The 13479-nt window shown below is 38.7% G+C and overlaps 1 protein-coding gene across 13 annotated transcripts in view; it reads right to left on the bottom strand.

Annotated features, from left to right (window-relative positions):
• The window catches only part of POU2F1 (POU class 2 homeobox 1), a 123060-nt gene that overhangs the window by 44580 nt on the left and 65001 nt on the right, over window positions 1-13479 (bottom strand). For 11 of the 13 annotated variants that reach the window (XR_008747012.1, XR_008747011.1, XR_008747010.1 and 8 more), the window contains exons 3-5: window positions 6527-6627; window positions 3521-3574; window positions 1755-1874 (exon numbers count right to left, since the gene is read on the bottom strand). Coding sequence is in view for 8 of the 13 variants with exons in the window: in XM_055802852.1 (XP_055658827.1) it covers window positions 1755-1874; window positions 3521-3574; window positions 6527-6627 (275 nt within the window). In the remaining 5 variants the exon portion in view is untranslated. The remainder of the gene's footprint in view (window positions 1-1754; window positions 1875-3520; window positions 3575-6526; window positions 6628-13479) is intronic. The other 2 variants (XM_027784624.2, XM_027784621.2) reach the window with 1 other exon arrangement.

Raw genomic sequence — 13479 nt, forward strand, 5'->3', positions numbered from 1 at the left:
GAAAACACAGCCATTAATAATGGAAAGAGCCACTTAGCTACAAAGTCATTAGCTAGCTCATTACTAGTTATATTAACCAGACATTCCTAGAACTATTACTACAGTTCAACCGCTCACTAGCCAATGACTCTGGCCTTAAGTAAGGACAGCTGGCTACTCAACAGTGTAGGAACCAACCTACCACACACCTGACGTACACCAAACCGCACAAACGCAAACATGTGCACTTACTAGAACCTACAAAACCTAACTTTACTCCGAAGTTTTCTTCACAACGCTACCAGGAGCCTCAGAAAAAAAGGTAATTAAGTAGCAACCAAAAGAAAAGAATCAGTATTGCCAGGATTTGAAAGGAAATTTACACCCAGCAGAACAGCAAGTGATTAGCCAGATGAATGAGAAGCAGGAATGCTGGCTATGGCTACTGAACAAACTGATAACACCCCAGCTGCTTCACATTAGCATGAATCCCTGCCATATTCCATCATTTCCATTATGCCCTAAGATATAAGTAAAGAACATGAGCTCCATTTGTTTCTCTCCAAGTCTTCCCATCTGCTTTTTTTTTTTTTTTTTTTTTTAAATAGAGTTGGCAAGTTTACATCCCTTCCCTTTCCCAAACACGCATTATCTCTGTGAAACAGGTGGCAGCAGTCTCTCCTTTACATGTAAATGAATCTTGATGTCCATATTTACTACAATCCATATCTGCATAGGCCTGGAGTTTTGAATGTTTCGCTACTGCAGACAATCATAAATTAAAACAAACAAGTCTTTTTTGAGAACGAGAAAAATAATAAAATATGCTGGGTTTTAGTAACATATTAAAATAGTCTCACTTTTAAAACTATCCAATGTAATTAACTGAAAACTAAATAGGATGTTTACTTACACACTAGCATATGAGAAGACTTAACAATTGAACATGAAATTAAGACATTTCACTCAGGTGTAGAGATGATCTAGCCTAACACTTCAAATCATAAATACATTGTTGGAGCAACTGCCCCGAATTCCTTATTAACAGGCAATCTCTTAAAACTGCAAAGCTGATTATGTGGAAGCAAACTCTTTGACCAAGCCAGCCCATTCACAAAACATACTCTTTTTTTTTTAAATGACTGAAAGCATTTACAACAATTCAGAAACACCAGTAATCCTAAAAAAAACAGTTATTCGATAATTACTTACAAAGCCTTGCAATGAAAAAACTCCAAATTGGCAGGTTAAAACAAAAGGGCTGAATAGACTTAAGGTAAGTACTAACATAATTACTTAAAGAAATGTGTTTGAGAAGAGGAAGAGTTAGTGTCAGCAGTTCCCATCATTTCTGTTCTTCACCCAGCTATCTGACAAGATTTAGTCTCATGCTCCCATGCCTCATTTTAATTTTGAAAAAAAAAACAAAAAACAAAAAAAAACAAACCCCAAAAACCAAAAAAACCCAATGCCTCTTTATGACACCAGTGCCTTTCTGATTTGTACATACACCAGGTTTTAATGTCATTGTAGAGTCAAGATAGCTACTGAGAACAGAGAGAAAGAATATTGGGGGGGAATACTTTGCAACAAACCCCAAAGATTAAAGTCTGCTTTTTTAAAGGAAGATGCTTTCTGTCCCCTCTTTCACTCAAGTTTCTTCCTTTAAAGGAAATGACAATAACTTTCACTGATAGTTCTATGGGGACTGCCACAGATACTGCCATCATTTGCCAGACAGGAGGCTTACTGCAGTATACTTGGGTAAATCTTACCCCAGTGATCTGTCCTCCGGCCAGCATGAGCTGGGTCTGGGGTATGGCCGCCTGCACTGAAGGCTGCTGGGAAGGCTGGCTTGGCTGCTGAGAGTCCCCAGATTCTTCATTAGATTTAGACTAGTCAAAAAAAAAATACAACTCTTTATAGTGTAAAACAGATGTTAATGTATAACGCTGCTATCTCAACACTGCACAATAAAAATCTTTCATCTGCATACAAAAAGCCCTTGGGTTTATTTTAAGAGTGTGTTTAAGCAATGGCTTCTACGTGCCCACCATCTCAGCTACGATTGCTCAAACATGTCTGTAGGTAACGCAGTTTAAACAAAACAAAAAGACTCCCAGGTCTTTTGTAACTCTCTGACATTATTTTCAGGTCTCATTTCATTTTTACGCAACACAACTGAAGCTGACACTACCTTTCACCATAAAGAAAGAAAAGGTTGTTAAAATTATTCATTGCCTAAAATCCTGAACAATGGAATAGGGAAAGGAGACTGTGTTTCCGTTTTCTGTATCTGCATCCTGCACCTCTAAGTCATCATAAATGTTGGCTAATACAGAACCAGTTTGAGAAATCCTCACAGGTTTGTCTACCTACAGCAAAACACGCAATAAATACAGTGCTTTTAAATAATCAAAGTTTAGCATTTATTTAATTGAATGCTGCTTTGTTTTAAAATATTTGTGGGGTTTTGGTTTTTGCTGGTTTTTTAAAAAAAGAAATTGTGAAGACATGAAGGAGGAAATGCAAGTGCATGAAGAGGGGGGAGAGAGTTTTATGATAATTAAAACTGGTTATGCAGAACATTAAAATTCTGCATAGATTTGCATATTTTCCACCACCTGTTTTGGGGACTGCAGAGCAGGCTAATTAACATAAAGGCTCTGATTAATTCTGCCAGTCATTGAGCGATAATTACAGCGCAGGACTGTAAACATTCTGCACTGGAGATACAGCCTGTTTGCCAACATCTCTCTCAGGGATGGAAGTTTACCATGGCAACCAAGGCAATTTTCTGCCTCCTTCCTCTTAGAAAGGAAGGTCACTACACCTCCTCTTCTTTCCAAATTGTTATTATGTATAAGTGGGTCCACATTCTATTGCATTTCATGTAATGCACTACCTACATTCTTTAATAACAAGCAATACTGAAACCAGTTTTCAATAAAACTGCATCCCTTGCCCCTTAATATAGTGCTGAGAGGAAGTGGGACGTTAACGAATACACTGAAGTGTTCAGCATCATAAAAAAAAGTTTGAAAGCTTTGTTGTCTCACATACATTATTAAACAACAATTACTCTGACTTATTTTGAAATCACTATGTGTTATTTACACAAGCAATCTACACTAACCACATCACATAGTTAATGTTACATTATACTCCTATATTCAGCTACCAGAAATAAGGATAAATTGCAAAGTAATACTTGCTATGTTAAAAAGTAAGTGAATAAATGGAAGAACATAAAATATTCCTGGAGGTTTTTAGTTTTCACGGTACACCACCTGACTGAAATTCAGTATAAAGTTACGAACGCTGCATGTTTTAAACAACTCCAGCTTCTGAATGCTTACAATCCTGACCCGATTTACAGTTGTAGAACTATTATTCCTATAGTTCCTATACCTATCACTTGCAAGACCAGTCAGAATGAAAAAGCAGAGTAAGATCTCATCGGTTAAAAACTATCTCCATCAGGACCATAATGCTGTTTGGAATGAGAGAAGGATGAGCAGCAGAAGGAAACTCTCTTTACCTGTACATTTAAGGACTGAGCAGCAGCCTGTAAACTTGTTCCAGCGAGCTGGACCTACAACACAGTGCAAAAATGGAAATGAAATATGCAGAACCCACAGAAAACTTTTAACAATACAAAAACAGCAACCACCCCACCCACACCCTAAGAAAAACTCCCCCGGGAATAATGCATGCCCCTCTAACACCTGAGTCAGTGAAACAGGAGCTGTGCTCCAGGCTGAAAAAAAGTGAGACTGTAGTGTTATTTGTCTACCTCTTGCTGAACATATTCCTGCCCAGGGATCTAGAAGTTATCATGAAGCTGAGTTGAAGCACAGCATTTTGGGGTGGACAGACTAGTCCTATTCCTGTTAAAGAACCTCAGATTTCAGGGGAGGGTGTCAAGCTCTACTCCTCCTCCTCCTCCTCCTCTTTCAGAATGGGTCTTACCCCAAACATGTACACTGCACTCACCCACTTCCTTATACGACAGAGGAGCAGTCACCGGCACAGCACAAAACTCACAGCATAAACACTCTTCCCCAAATCAACCCACTCAAGTCACTTGCTGTCCTCAGCCACTGAAAGGAAGATCTCAACACAGAGGACTGGAGACACTTTACAAAGACCATATTGATTCAGGTACACTCAAAACTTGAATTCAATGTTCATGATTAACAGGTCCAAAGAAGTTCTTGTGGGTTAGCAGTGACGAAAAACTGATGCTTCAGAAAGTGGGATTTTTAAAGACTATTATTTTACCTCTAATAAGGATTTTCTCTGTACGACAAATGCTAAATTTTCCTTTACTGAAGACCGTTTTAATCAATCTTGCCTTGTTTCTACCAGCACTCCTACTATAATGTAGGAACGCTACGCAATTAATTACCAAGACTTTCAAAGGTCAGAGTTACAGCCTGTAGTGAATTCCATCTCTGGCCATGTTTGAAAAATCACGGCTCACTTGAAAACCAGGCAACAAATAAGGATTCAAGAAAGCAAAGCAAAATGTAGCACTATTGCCTCTATAAATGTCCCTCACATAATATACATCACAAAAGATAGTCCACGTATCTGCAAGCACAGAAAGGAGAGTTTTAATTTAAACGGAGGTACATGAAATTAATAACTGAATATTTGTACAGGTAACCCTTAAGAGTCACCTTGGAAATATTCCCTACTGCTCTAGATGAAGGTACCAGGCTTAGTGAGCATGTTCTATATCTAAGCAAACGCTCCCAAAAAGCCCCTCCTCATCACACGCAAAATAGTTTGACACAGTTGATGTAATCTGAGCTTTTAACATGAATTAACAGCAGAGAATAATCTAAACAATAACAGCCTGCCATCCAAAAAATATACTCAGAAATAAGACTAAAAATTAAATTAAAAAATAATAATAATAATAATACCACATAAAAGACTACCAATGTATCTCGCTCGGGTGCAGCCAGCATATTCCTGAAGATCTTTTTGAATGCCATTCGGACACCCTTCTATCAATCACATAACAAACATTTTCTAATTAGAAACTAAACTGTTCCTGAATGTTGCCTACAACCTAATATTTTGTATTAGTCTGGAGGAAAGCACTGTGTGTAAAGGCTGAATAACACCCCACTAACAGCAGCCACGCTAGAAGAGGAGAGTTTGACAATAGATTCCCACACACCTGCAGGTGCATAAAAGAATAGCTGAGATTTTCCTTTGAACTAGAGTTTCAAGAAATGAATCACACTTTATCAAACATGAAGTTATAAAGATCCTGACAACTGTTTAAATAAATACGTTTCCAAAGCAAGATAAAGCACTGTGCTAAATACAATTACTGTCCTGGATCAATCTATATAACAAAACGAAGACTAAACCAAACACACAAAATTCTGCAGAACAGCTGTATCTGTCTCAGTGTTAAACACATACTGACAACCCATGAAAACTAGTCAGCTTCCCTTCACATAAAAGCAGACTACAACAGCCTATCGGTTCAGCAAATTCAAACACTGGCACTCCCTAGGTCCTATATAACCCAATCTACTAGGAAAATTGTAATTATGTGACAAAGACGTGTGGAACGTTCCATACAATAAAATGGCAGTTCAGAGCTCTTAAAAGAGGGCATAAAAGCTTCAGTACGTCAATTATACCACAATAACTGTGCAACCTCAGACCTCAAACATTCAAGGTCAGCCAATTAGGTACAGTATTTTAAAGTTTAAACTTGGTGCTGAGGAAAGGAAAGAAATTAGGACATTTGTTTTCATACATCAAGTGAGAACAGATAAAAACTCACAAAAAATGCCCCTTATACTTCTCTTCACCTAGGGATGCCCCATTTTGCTTCAGCCTACATGTGAAGTTCAGCTTTGATTCCCTAAACACAGCAGCAGCAGAACAGAGGGACAGTAGTAGAAGCCTGAATATCATCTGACAAACAGGTCCATGAAATAACTTTTTTTTTTTTTAACTAAAAAAAACCAAAACTAAAAACTCACAAACCATTCATGCTTAGTAAGTACGATCACTCTGTACTTCCAGTTAATGTATATGAGCTTGAAAGATTAAGGATTAAGAATTAAGGAAAGAATGGCTGACTACCATTCAACACCACTTCTGGGGTTTTAAGGAAGCAGTGACAGCTTCAGAGCCTTGGCAGCTGTTGGGCCAAGACGATCCTTTACCAAAACAGTTACATTTTACCTTGCCTTTCAATTTGGTATCTCCATTAAGGTTAAAAAAACCAAACAAAGCAACTTTAGGTGTTCTCAAGTCCCCCCAAAGGGGCTTTCTAGTTCCCCCAGATAGGTCTCACCCTACCTTGATGTATTCCGCAGCCTAACACCATGAAGCGAGTGCCACAATAAGAACTTTTTTCCCATCCAAGTTACCTAAGCACATGGTCTACCCATACGTTCCTTTACATGACTACCCACCACTCACAGAAAGAGAACGCAGAACATACAGGAGCAGCAGTGTTCACCACTGCCCAAGCCTCCCTCCTGCTTTGCAATGGCTCTTCTCTTACCTGATGAAGGTGCCCAAGGAAGGCCTGGGCCTGGGCTGTAGAGATTGCTCCTCCGACAGGCACAGGCTGCTTTTGAAAGTCCAGGCCATTTGTTTGCGTGCCTGGAGAAAAAGAGATAGTAAAAGCTATTAGTTATTACTTTTATAAAATTAAAATAAATTTAATATTCCTAAGTCTCCTACTGTTCTCTCAATACTATGTAACAGAAAAACACTCTGTGAGTAACAAGAATTCAAGTTTTTTACTGAAAGGGGCAGGGGAAGGGAAGCAGTGTCACTTCCAGACTTTAGTAATACAGCATTTGTCAGCAGAACAAGATCAACATCATATTTTCTTTAGCTTCTATCATCTTACCTACTCTAACTACATTACTATCCCATCATTCTCCACCATGGTTTGAGAACCAAAATGGTGTGTGCTGCTAAGGTTAAACCGTGTTTCCATTCTCCAGGCACACTCTACCCAGCAGCTGAAGGCAATCTTCAAGTTCAGAAAGTGGCAAGAACAAGGCTCATAGAAAGTCACTTTTCATTAAACACAGGTAAAAATAATACTTGACAAAACCCAAAATATCATCTATACATAGCAGTTACAGGCCGCAGTTTTACCCTTTTGGTAAGATCCCTCCACATTTCCACGAGTATTTGTGCAGAGCTCTCATCGCATAGTAACTACCTGGGTTTGTTTTCGCTCTCACCTGCTTTCATATAACTAAAACCTGATTATTTTCCTACATTTTTGCTGTCTTCTTCCTAAACAGCTTGGAAGACATGAAAACTCCTAAACTAGCCCCAAATAATCTGTCTGTGAGAAGGAAAAAAAAGGAGGGGGGGGGGGGGGGAATCCAATATTTTTTCTACAAGAACCTACCACAGAATTCTTTTTTTTTTTTTTTTTTTTTTTTTGCCAAGAGAAACTATAACTACAAACTTTTAAGAATCCTTCTGTGGGGAGATGATAAAATCAACATTAGAGATTATCAACAACTGGTTTTATATGTTGGGTATTACTACCTACAGTGACTAACAACAAGAAGGGAGACTTTAAGGATATCAGGCTGTGTAGAATTTCTAGAACAGATGATGCAATCTTAAAAATTGCGTGCCTGAAATGAAGTAAAACCAGCTTTTAGACTTGCATGTTTACTCTTCACGACAATCAGATTTTGTTCAGTGCCTATGGACAGGCACTGTCCTACTTTAAAATTCCTTCCATCATCTACATTTTTCACCATAAAAATCTAGGTTATCTACTACGCAAAAGAGAGTCACAGTTGTTAAATAACAACAAGGGATTGCTATTCCTTAGAAATATCTGCAAAAGCAAGCAGGCATAAAATCTGATTAGTAAAATACACTATCCAATACTTTACATTGCTATTTTGACCTACAATCAGGTTACACAGGCAAAATTCCCAAAGATGGAATCACTGTTCAGTTAAATACAGACACCATGTAGATAGTCAAGCCTTCTAGCCCACGTGTAAGGTTTACCTAAGGCAGCCCTTTGATGCATCTTTGGTGGAGATGCTGCAGGGGAAAAGTTGGTCTACTGTCAAGTTTCTAACTCTATGCTTTGGGCCAGGGTTTACAGACTTCAGAGATGTGCAGTCAAAGATCCACAGACGTGTTAAAAATATTCAAATTTTGACCTACGTAAAATTATTTTGCTTAAGGAGTCTAAAATTCCAATTCAAAGTGAATGGAAGGACTATCACTGGTCTGAATTGCTGTTGAATGAATGCAACTTGGTTGCATTTCTCCAAATAAAGGTAGCCACAAAGGTCTGATGGAAAGAGCTAGAAGGATCTCTATTTTCATTCTTTCCAGTAAACTACAGAATTCTCTCAATGCAGATGACCAAAAGGAGTGGGAAGAAGATTGGGTAAATATGTAAAAATAATTCCTGACAAACAGCTACTGTAATTCAAAGGAAACAATCTACCACCTCCTTATTTAAGCAGATGCGTTGAATCAGTTTTCAACCTGTGGTCAGGGACCCCCACGTAGGAAAAAAACAAAACCCCAAAGATAATAAAACCTACTGTAAGGCAGATATTCCTCATTCCATCATAAACTTGCAGGGGCCAAAACACACATTTTTAAGACGACTAGTTGGAAGCATCACCTTAAATAAATAGGTGAAGCTGTTCTAGTTAAATATATTTCCAAAAAGAGCCTCAAATTCTGATACCATATTGAAAGAGCAGAGCACCGCTGTGCGTGTGCAGAAGAAATGTTCCAGTTAGCATTTCTGTTGACTCTTAATATGGAAATTTGAAACAAGCCTCCTAGGGTTGATGGTTTTGAGCAAAGCAAGTTCCAAAACTGAGCTTAAAACCTCCATGGGTCCCAAAAAACCAGTTTAGACAGGTACTAAGAGATAACAACATTTTCTTTAAATTCAGCCTTGAAGGACTCCCAACTCCCCCCTGCATCCCAAAATGAAACCTGGAGCAAAAAAACCCAAACCACACCTGTTCACTCCCTGTTCTATTTGCATCTTAAGCTTTCTTTGGTATTTGGAAGTATAGTGTCCCTTCCCCTTCGAATGCAAGCCTCAGTTTTGGAAGGAATGCTACCCAGGTTGCTTGCATTTATTACAGGGTGCCTAAGTCTCTTGAAGAACAGCCGGGAAAGTGAACTTTGAGTCCTGCACCTAAGAGACCTTGATCTTAACGTACTCGTAAGGATGTGACACCACTCCTGTGGAATCCAAGAAATCTGATAAGGAGACTGGAAAATAAGAGCTGTCAGAAGCAGAAGGAAGGCCAGCACATTGTAAGGACACGAAAGGACCAAAACATCGCTTCTGCTCAAGATAAGTGTTAAGTGCAAAAACCCCATGGTGATTAACACACATGGCAGATGCAATCCCAAGTACTGGTTTTAATAATGCCAAGTATTTAAGTCTTTTCCATCTCCATCCCAGCTCCATAACTGCTACAGCTGATCTAACAGCTCAACACCACCAAAAATACCCAAAAACCCAGGAGTGGGAGCTCTCCATCTCCCCTTTCTTCCTGGTTTCAACCACACTATCCCTGTCCTGCCCCTTCTGATAGTTCATGGACACAGCAGTAAGATAATTCACCTTTCTAACGAAGTAGAAAACCATACATATGAACTGTTCCCTTGTTATTTTGGCCAAGTTAGTTTTCTGCCAGTTATGTGAGATGAATTAACTTACCTTAGGGCCCAGCAAGCAGCAGATAATGCAAAGCAAGGGAGGTCAGAAACGTGGTAGTAGGGCAATGAGCCTCCCCTGCCTCTGTTAAGACTAAATCAAGCTGCAGGATGAAATTTCACCCTTATAGCCCAAGTCCAATGCAACTTAAGCACATCTAAGTTCTGACATTAATTCAGCCATGTGATTAGCTACTTTATGGAGTTGGTTTGGATGAAGACTAATACTAAGTGCAACTAATTTTCAGCCAAATCAAATCTTTCAACATCTCACTCAGTGCTACTCCAGGGAAAAGAACAGAACACTAAGTACCAGGACACCCCAAACATGGATCAGTTTATGCTGTCCTGGAATTGTACCTGCAGAGGGTACAGGCATGACAAAACGGAGCAGGCAAGGTAACATTGCACCTGCAGTCAGAAGAACATACTCTCTAAATCTAAGATCATAATTATTAGACTTCAGCCTGAGTTTACAAACTGCTTAAGAAAGGAAGAGGAGTGAGGAACTACAGGTCTGGGGAGACATGGAGTAAGGTGCAAGAAAGGACTCAGGAAGGGAAGGTAAACAAGGAGAAGGAACATTTCAAAACTACCTTGAGTGGGTACCTGTGCTCTGGGAGACATCTTCCAGCACCAGCACTATGTTTCCTCATCTCTCTCTGCGTGCATCCGCTGAGAAAGAGGGATAGCCTCAATACTCAAAATTGTTGATTCCTTGTCCACATTACTAGTAAGAACCTCAGCACCGATATTTGCCAAGAATTTCAGCAGTTAAAGAATATGTCATGGTCCCTCTCCCACTCTCCTATACTTTCTTCTAAGGGAAACAGGAAAAATCAATCTCTGGAAATTAACCAGTGCAAACAAGAATACTTAGAATCCTTTGAAATATTGCACTTAAAAATTAGTATTTTGCTGTTATGTCAATGCCTGTCATAATACTACAGTTTCCATAGACATCATGACCTTGGCTTTCATAGTACTGCATTTACACAGCTTTTTAAAAAGAATATGGATTAAACAAACAAACAGTTGAGTTGTTCTGAAAAATTTTATGCTGCAACCTCTAAAAAGGAAACCAAAGGGGCTATCTGTTTACTATAAGACATGGTTCTTACTTCTCTCCCTCTTTTCCAGTAGATACTAAGCAGACTGTCCACCCACAACTGCAGGCTGGAAAAGATTTTTGTAATTCTCTGATACTGACAACGAGTTGATCAATTCATGTTCTTGTGAAAACAGCCATCAAACAACTCTTGTAGTCATAAAGACTTTTTCTGTTGTTGTTTTTAATTTGTCTAAAATATGGGTTGCTTTTTCAGATGTTTAAAGAGGAGCCCAGTTAGCACAAAAATTTTAAAGTTAAGATCTATTTCAGGCATTTTATGGTGACCAATGTGTTCAGGGGACTTTATTATTTTACCTAAATAGTACGAGTTAGAAATACAAAACCCTAATTTATTAACTTCCATGGAACTTAGGTGTTAGCTCAGAAAGCTACTGATGTTAAATCATCCTTGCCAGTGGCATTTGTATTTTTTTTTCCTGAGAACACTAGTTCTGCCAAATGAAACTCCACGCCCTATGGTAATTTCTCTTAAAATTTTCAAGTTACACCAGCTTACTACAGTTTAAAACAGCAATGACCCAAACAAACACCCACTGAGGTTTAGAAGATAAACTAGTAGTGCTTACACAGCAGACTCCAGTGATTTATAAATGTCACTGGAAAATAGACAGTTACAGAAAGTTACAAAAAATAAAAACTCCCAGGTGTTTATAAAAATCATCTTCATGGTTTTGTTTCAGAGCCTATGCTCCCCAGCCAGTCAACGGCACTTCCAGTTCTTAGCATCCAAGCTGAAAGCTGACTTCTTTTCACCAAGTATGCACAGAGCCCAGAACCGTAACTTAAGTACCCTGGATCAGAAGCCTAAAAATACAATCCATGAGTATTCCTTTCATGGTTTAACACCTGCCTGTTGACTAATAAAACTGATGCTTGAGCCCCCAAAGAACGTCACAAGTGTCATCAATCACTACCTCCAGTAGTTTATAAGCACTATATTTAAAAACAAAACTATGACTGCAGAACAAAGGGTCCTCAAAAACTCTCAATTATTTTAATTGGCATCATTTAAAAAGTCAGGAAACAAAACTGAAAGGAATGACTGACAACATTAAAATTACAAAACCAATGCTTGCAAAAGGTCTAAACACCACTAAGAGCCAAACTTTTGTAATAACTAACCTTAGTATTAGAGTATAAAAAAAAAAAAAAATACAGACAACGTATCCCCTTTTGTGATGAAAGCACCTACATGCAGCTTTACAATCACACAATTCCTTTTCACCATCACCAGCACCCTCACACTGATGAAGTATTTGCCTAGGAGAGGAGACTCAGGATTCTGCTGAAGCAGCTGCTTCTGTGATAATAGACTACCTCTGAATAAAGCAAGTCCTCCTCTTTAACAGCTCTGTTTAAGTAGTTTAACCACTAGTTAAAGCTGCACTCAGGGAAGCACTTTGGGAATGCTTTTGGAGAAAGCATACGCAGGGAACTGTGGTCATACAGAACAGGGAGTCTGAATTTTCTCCGGAGTTTACACACACCCTCCAGCTACAAGGACTCTATAGGGATATTTAAAACCATTGTTCTCTTAATGCTGTTTATGATTATGAAATATTTACAGCCCGTATTTTTAAAAAATGTTCTGTATTGTCCTAAACCAGTATTACATACATAATAAATTATTTTTATACATAAAAAGACTTGATACCTCTCCTATTACAAATACAACAGAAATTATAAAAACTGAAACTCCAGTAACAAAACACGCATTAATAAGTGAGCAGAATTCCTTCTGACTGACCCCATGCATTGGCAGAAAACATCCAGCCTACTCGGATCAGTACTGGGAACATTCGGTCACCCTTAGCTGTATTAAAGCCTTGCACAAGGAATAAGGATACAGCAGCATAAAATGAAATAGATTGTTAATTTCATCACAACTCCAGAGTTTAAAAAAAACCAACCTCTTATTATTGAACCAAGAGGAGGAAAAATAATTTTCCTCATACAAGGTCACCAGACTTATCCCAAAGCATCAAGAACAATTCCTTCTCATTAAAATTTTCTCTTTCCAAATGCTATTCTGAGCTCAGAGAAGATTCAGTTACATTAAACTATTTACTTTCCATTCAGAACTGTCATTTCTCTTGCTTCCACAATTAACATTAAATTACCTCCAGAAAGGAATTAAAGCATGAGATAGCATGATTGAGTTATTAGTGGCTTAACAAGCTTCTTCAGTGGCTCAGAACTTGGCCACATCTTAAGGATGTGCCCAAAGGCACACTGGCCCTGACACAAAGGCTATTCTTCCCCAGCCAAGTATCAAGGTTCAGTTCTAACACAAAGAAATTGCAGAAAAGCCAGCTAACGCTTTTTTTTTTTAATGTTGAGAAATTTATGCTTTCTCCCTTTGCCTTGCACTTGACAACTGTTGTGAGAGCTTGGACAATATCTAAAACAGAAACAAGATCAGCCAGTGGCCCACATCCGCCAGGGAAAATTTCAACCCAAAAATAAAAGACGAAGTTAGAGGTGCTGAAGGTAGGCTCTGCCAGGAAAAAATGAGACAACCTATGGAGAGCTAATGCTGCCAGACCTTCTGCAGTACCAGAAACATTACAGACAGAGGAAGTGGGGAAGGGGAATCTCATATACAAAGTGTGGGTGGTGCTCTGATACAGTAGGTG

This window comes from Falco peregrinus, chromosome 4, assembly GCF_023634155.1.
Source record: "Falco peregrinus isolate bFalPer1 chromosome 4, bFalPer1.pri, whole genome shotgun sequence".
Classification (NCBI taxonomy): domain Eukaryota; kingdom Metazoa; phylum Chordata; class Aves; order Falconiformes; family Falconidae; genus Falco; species Falco peregrinus.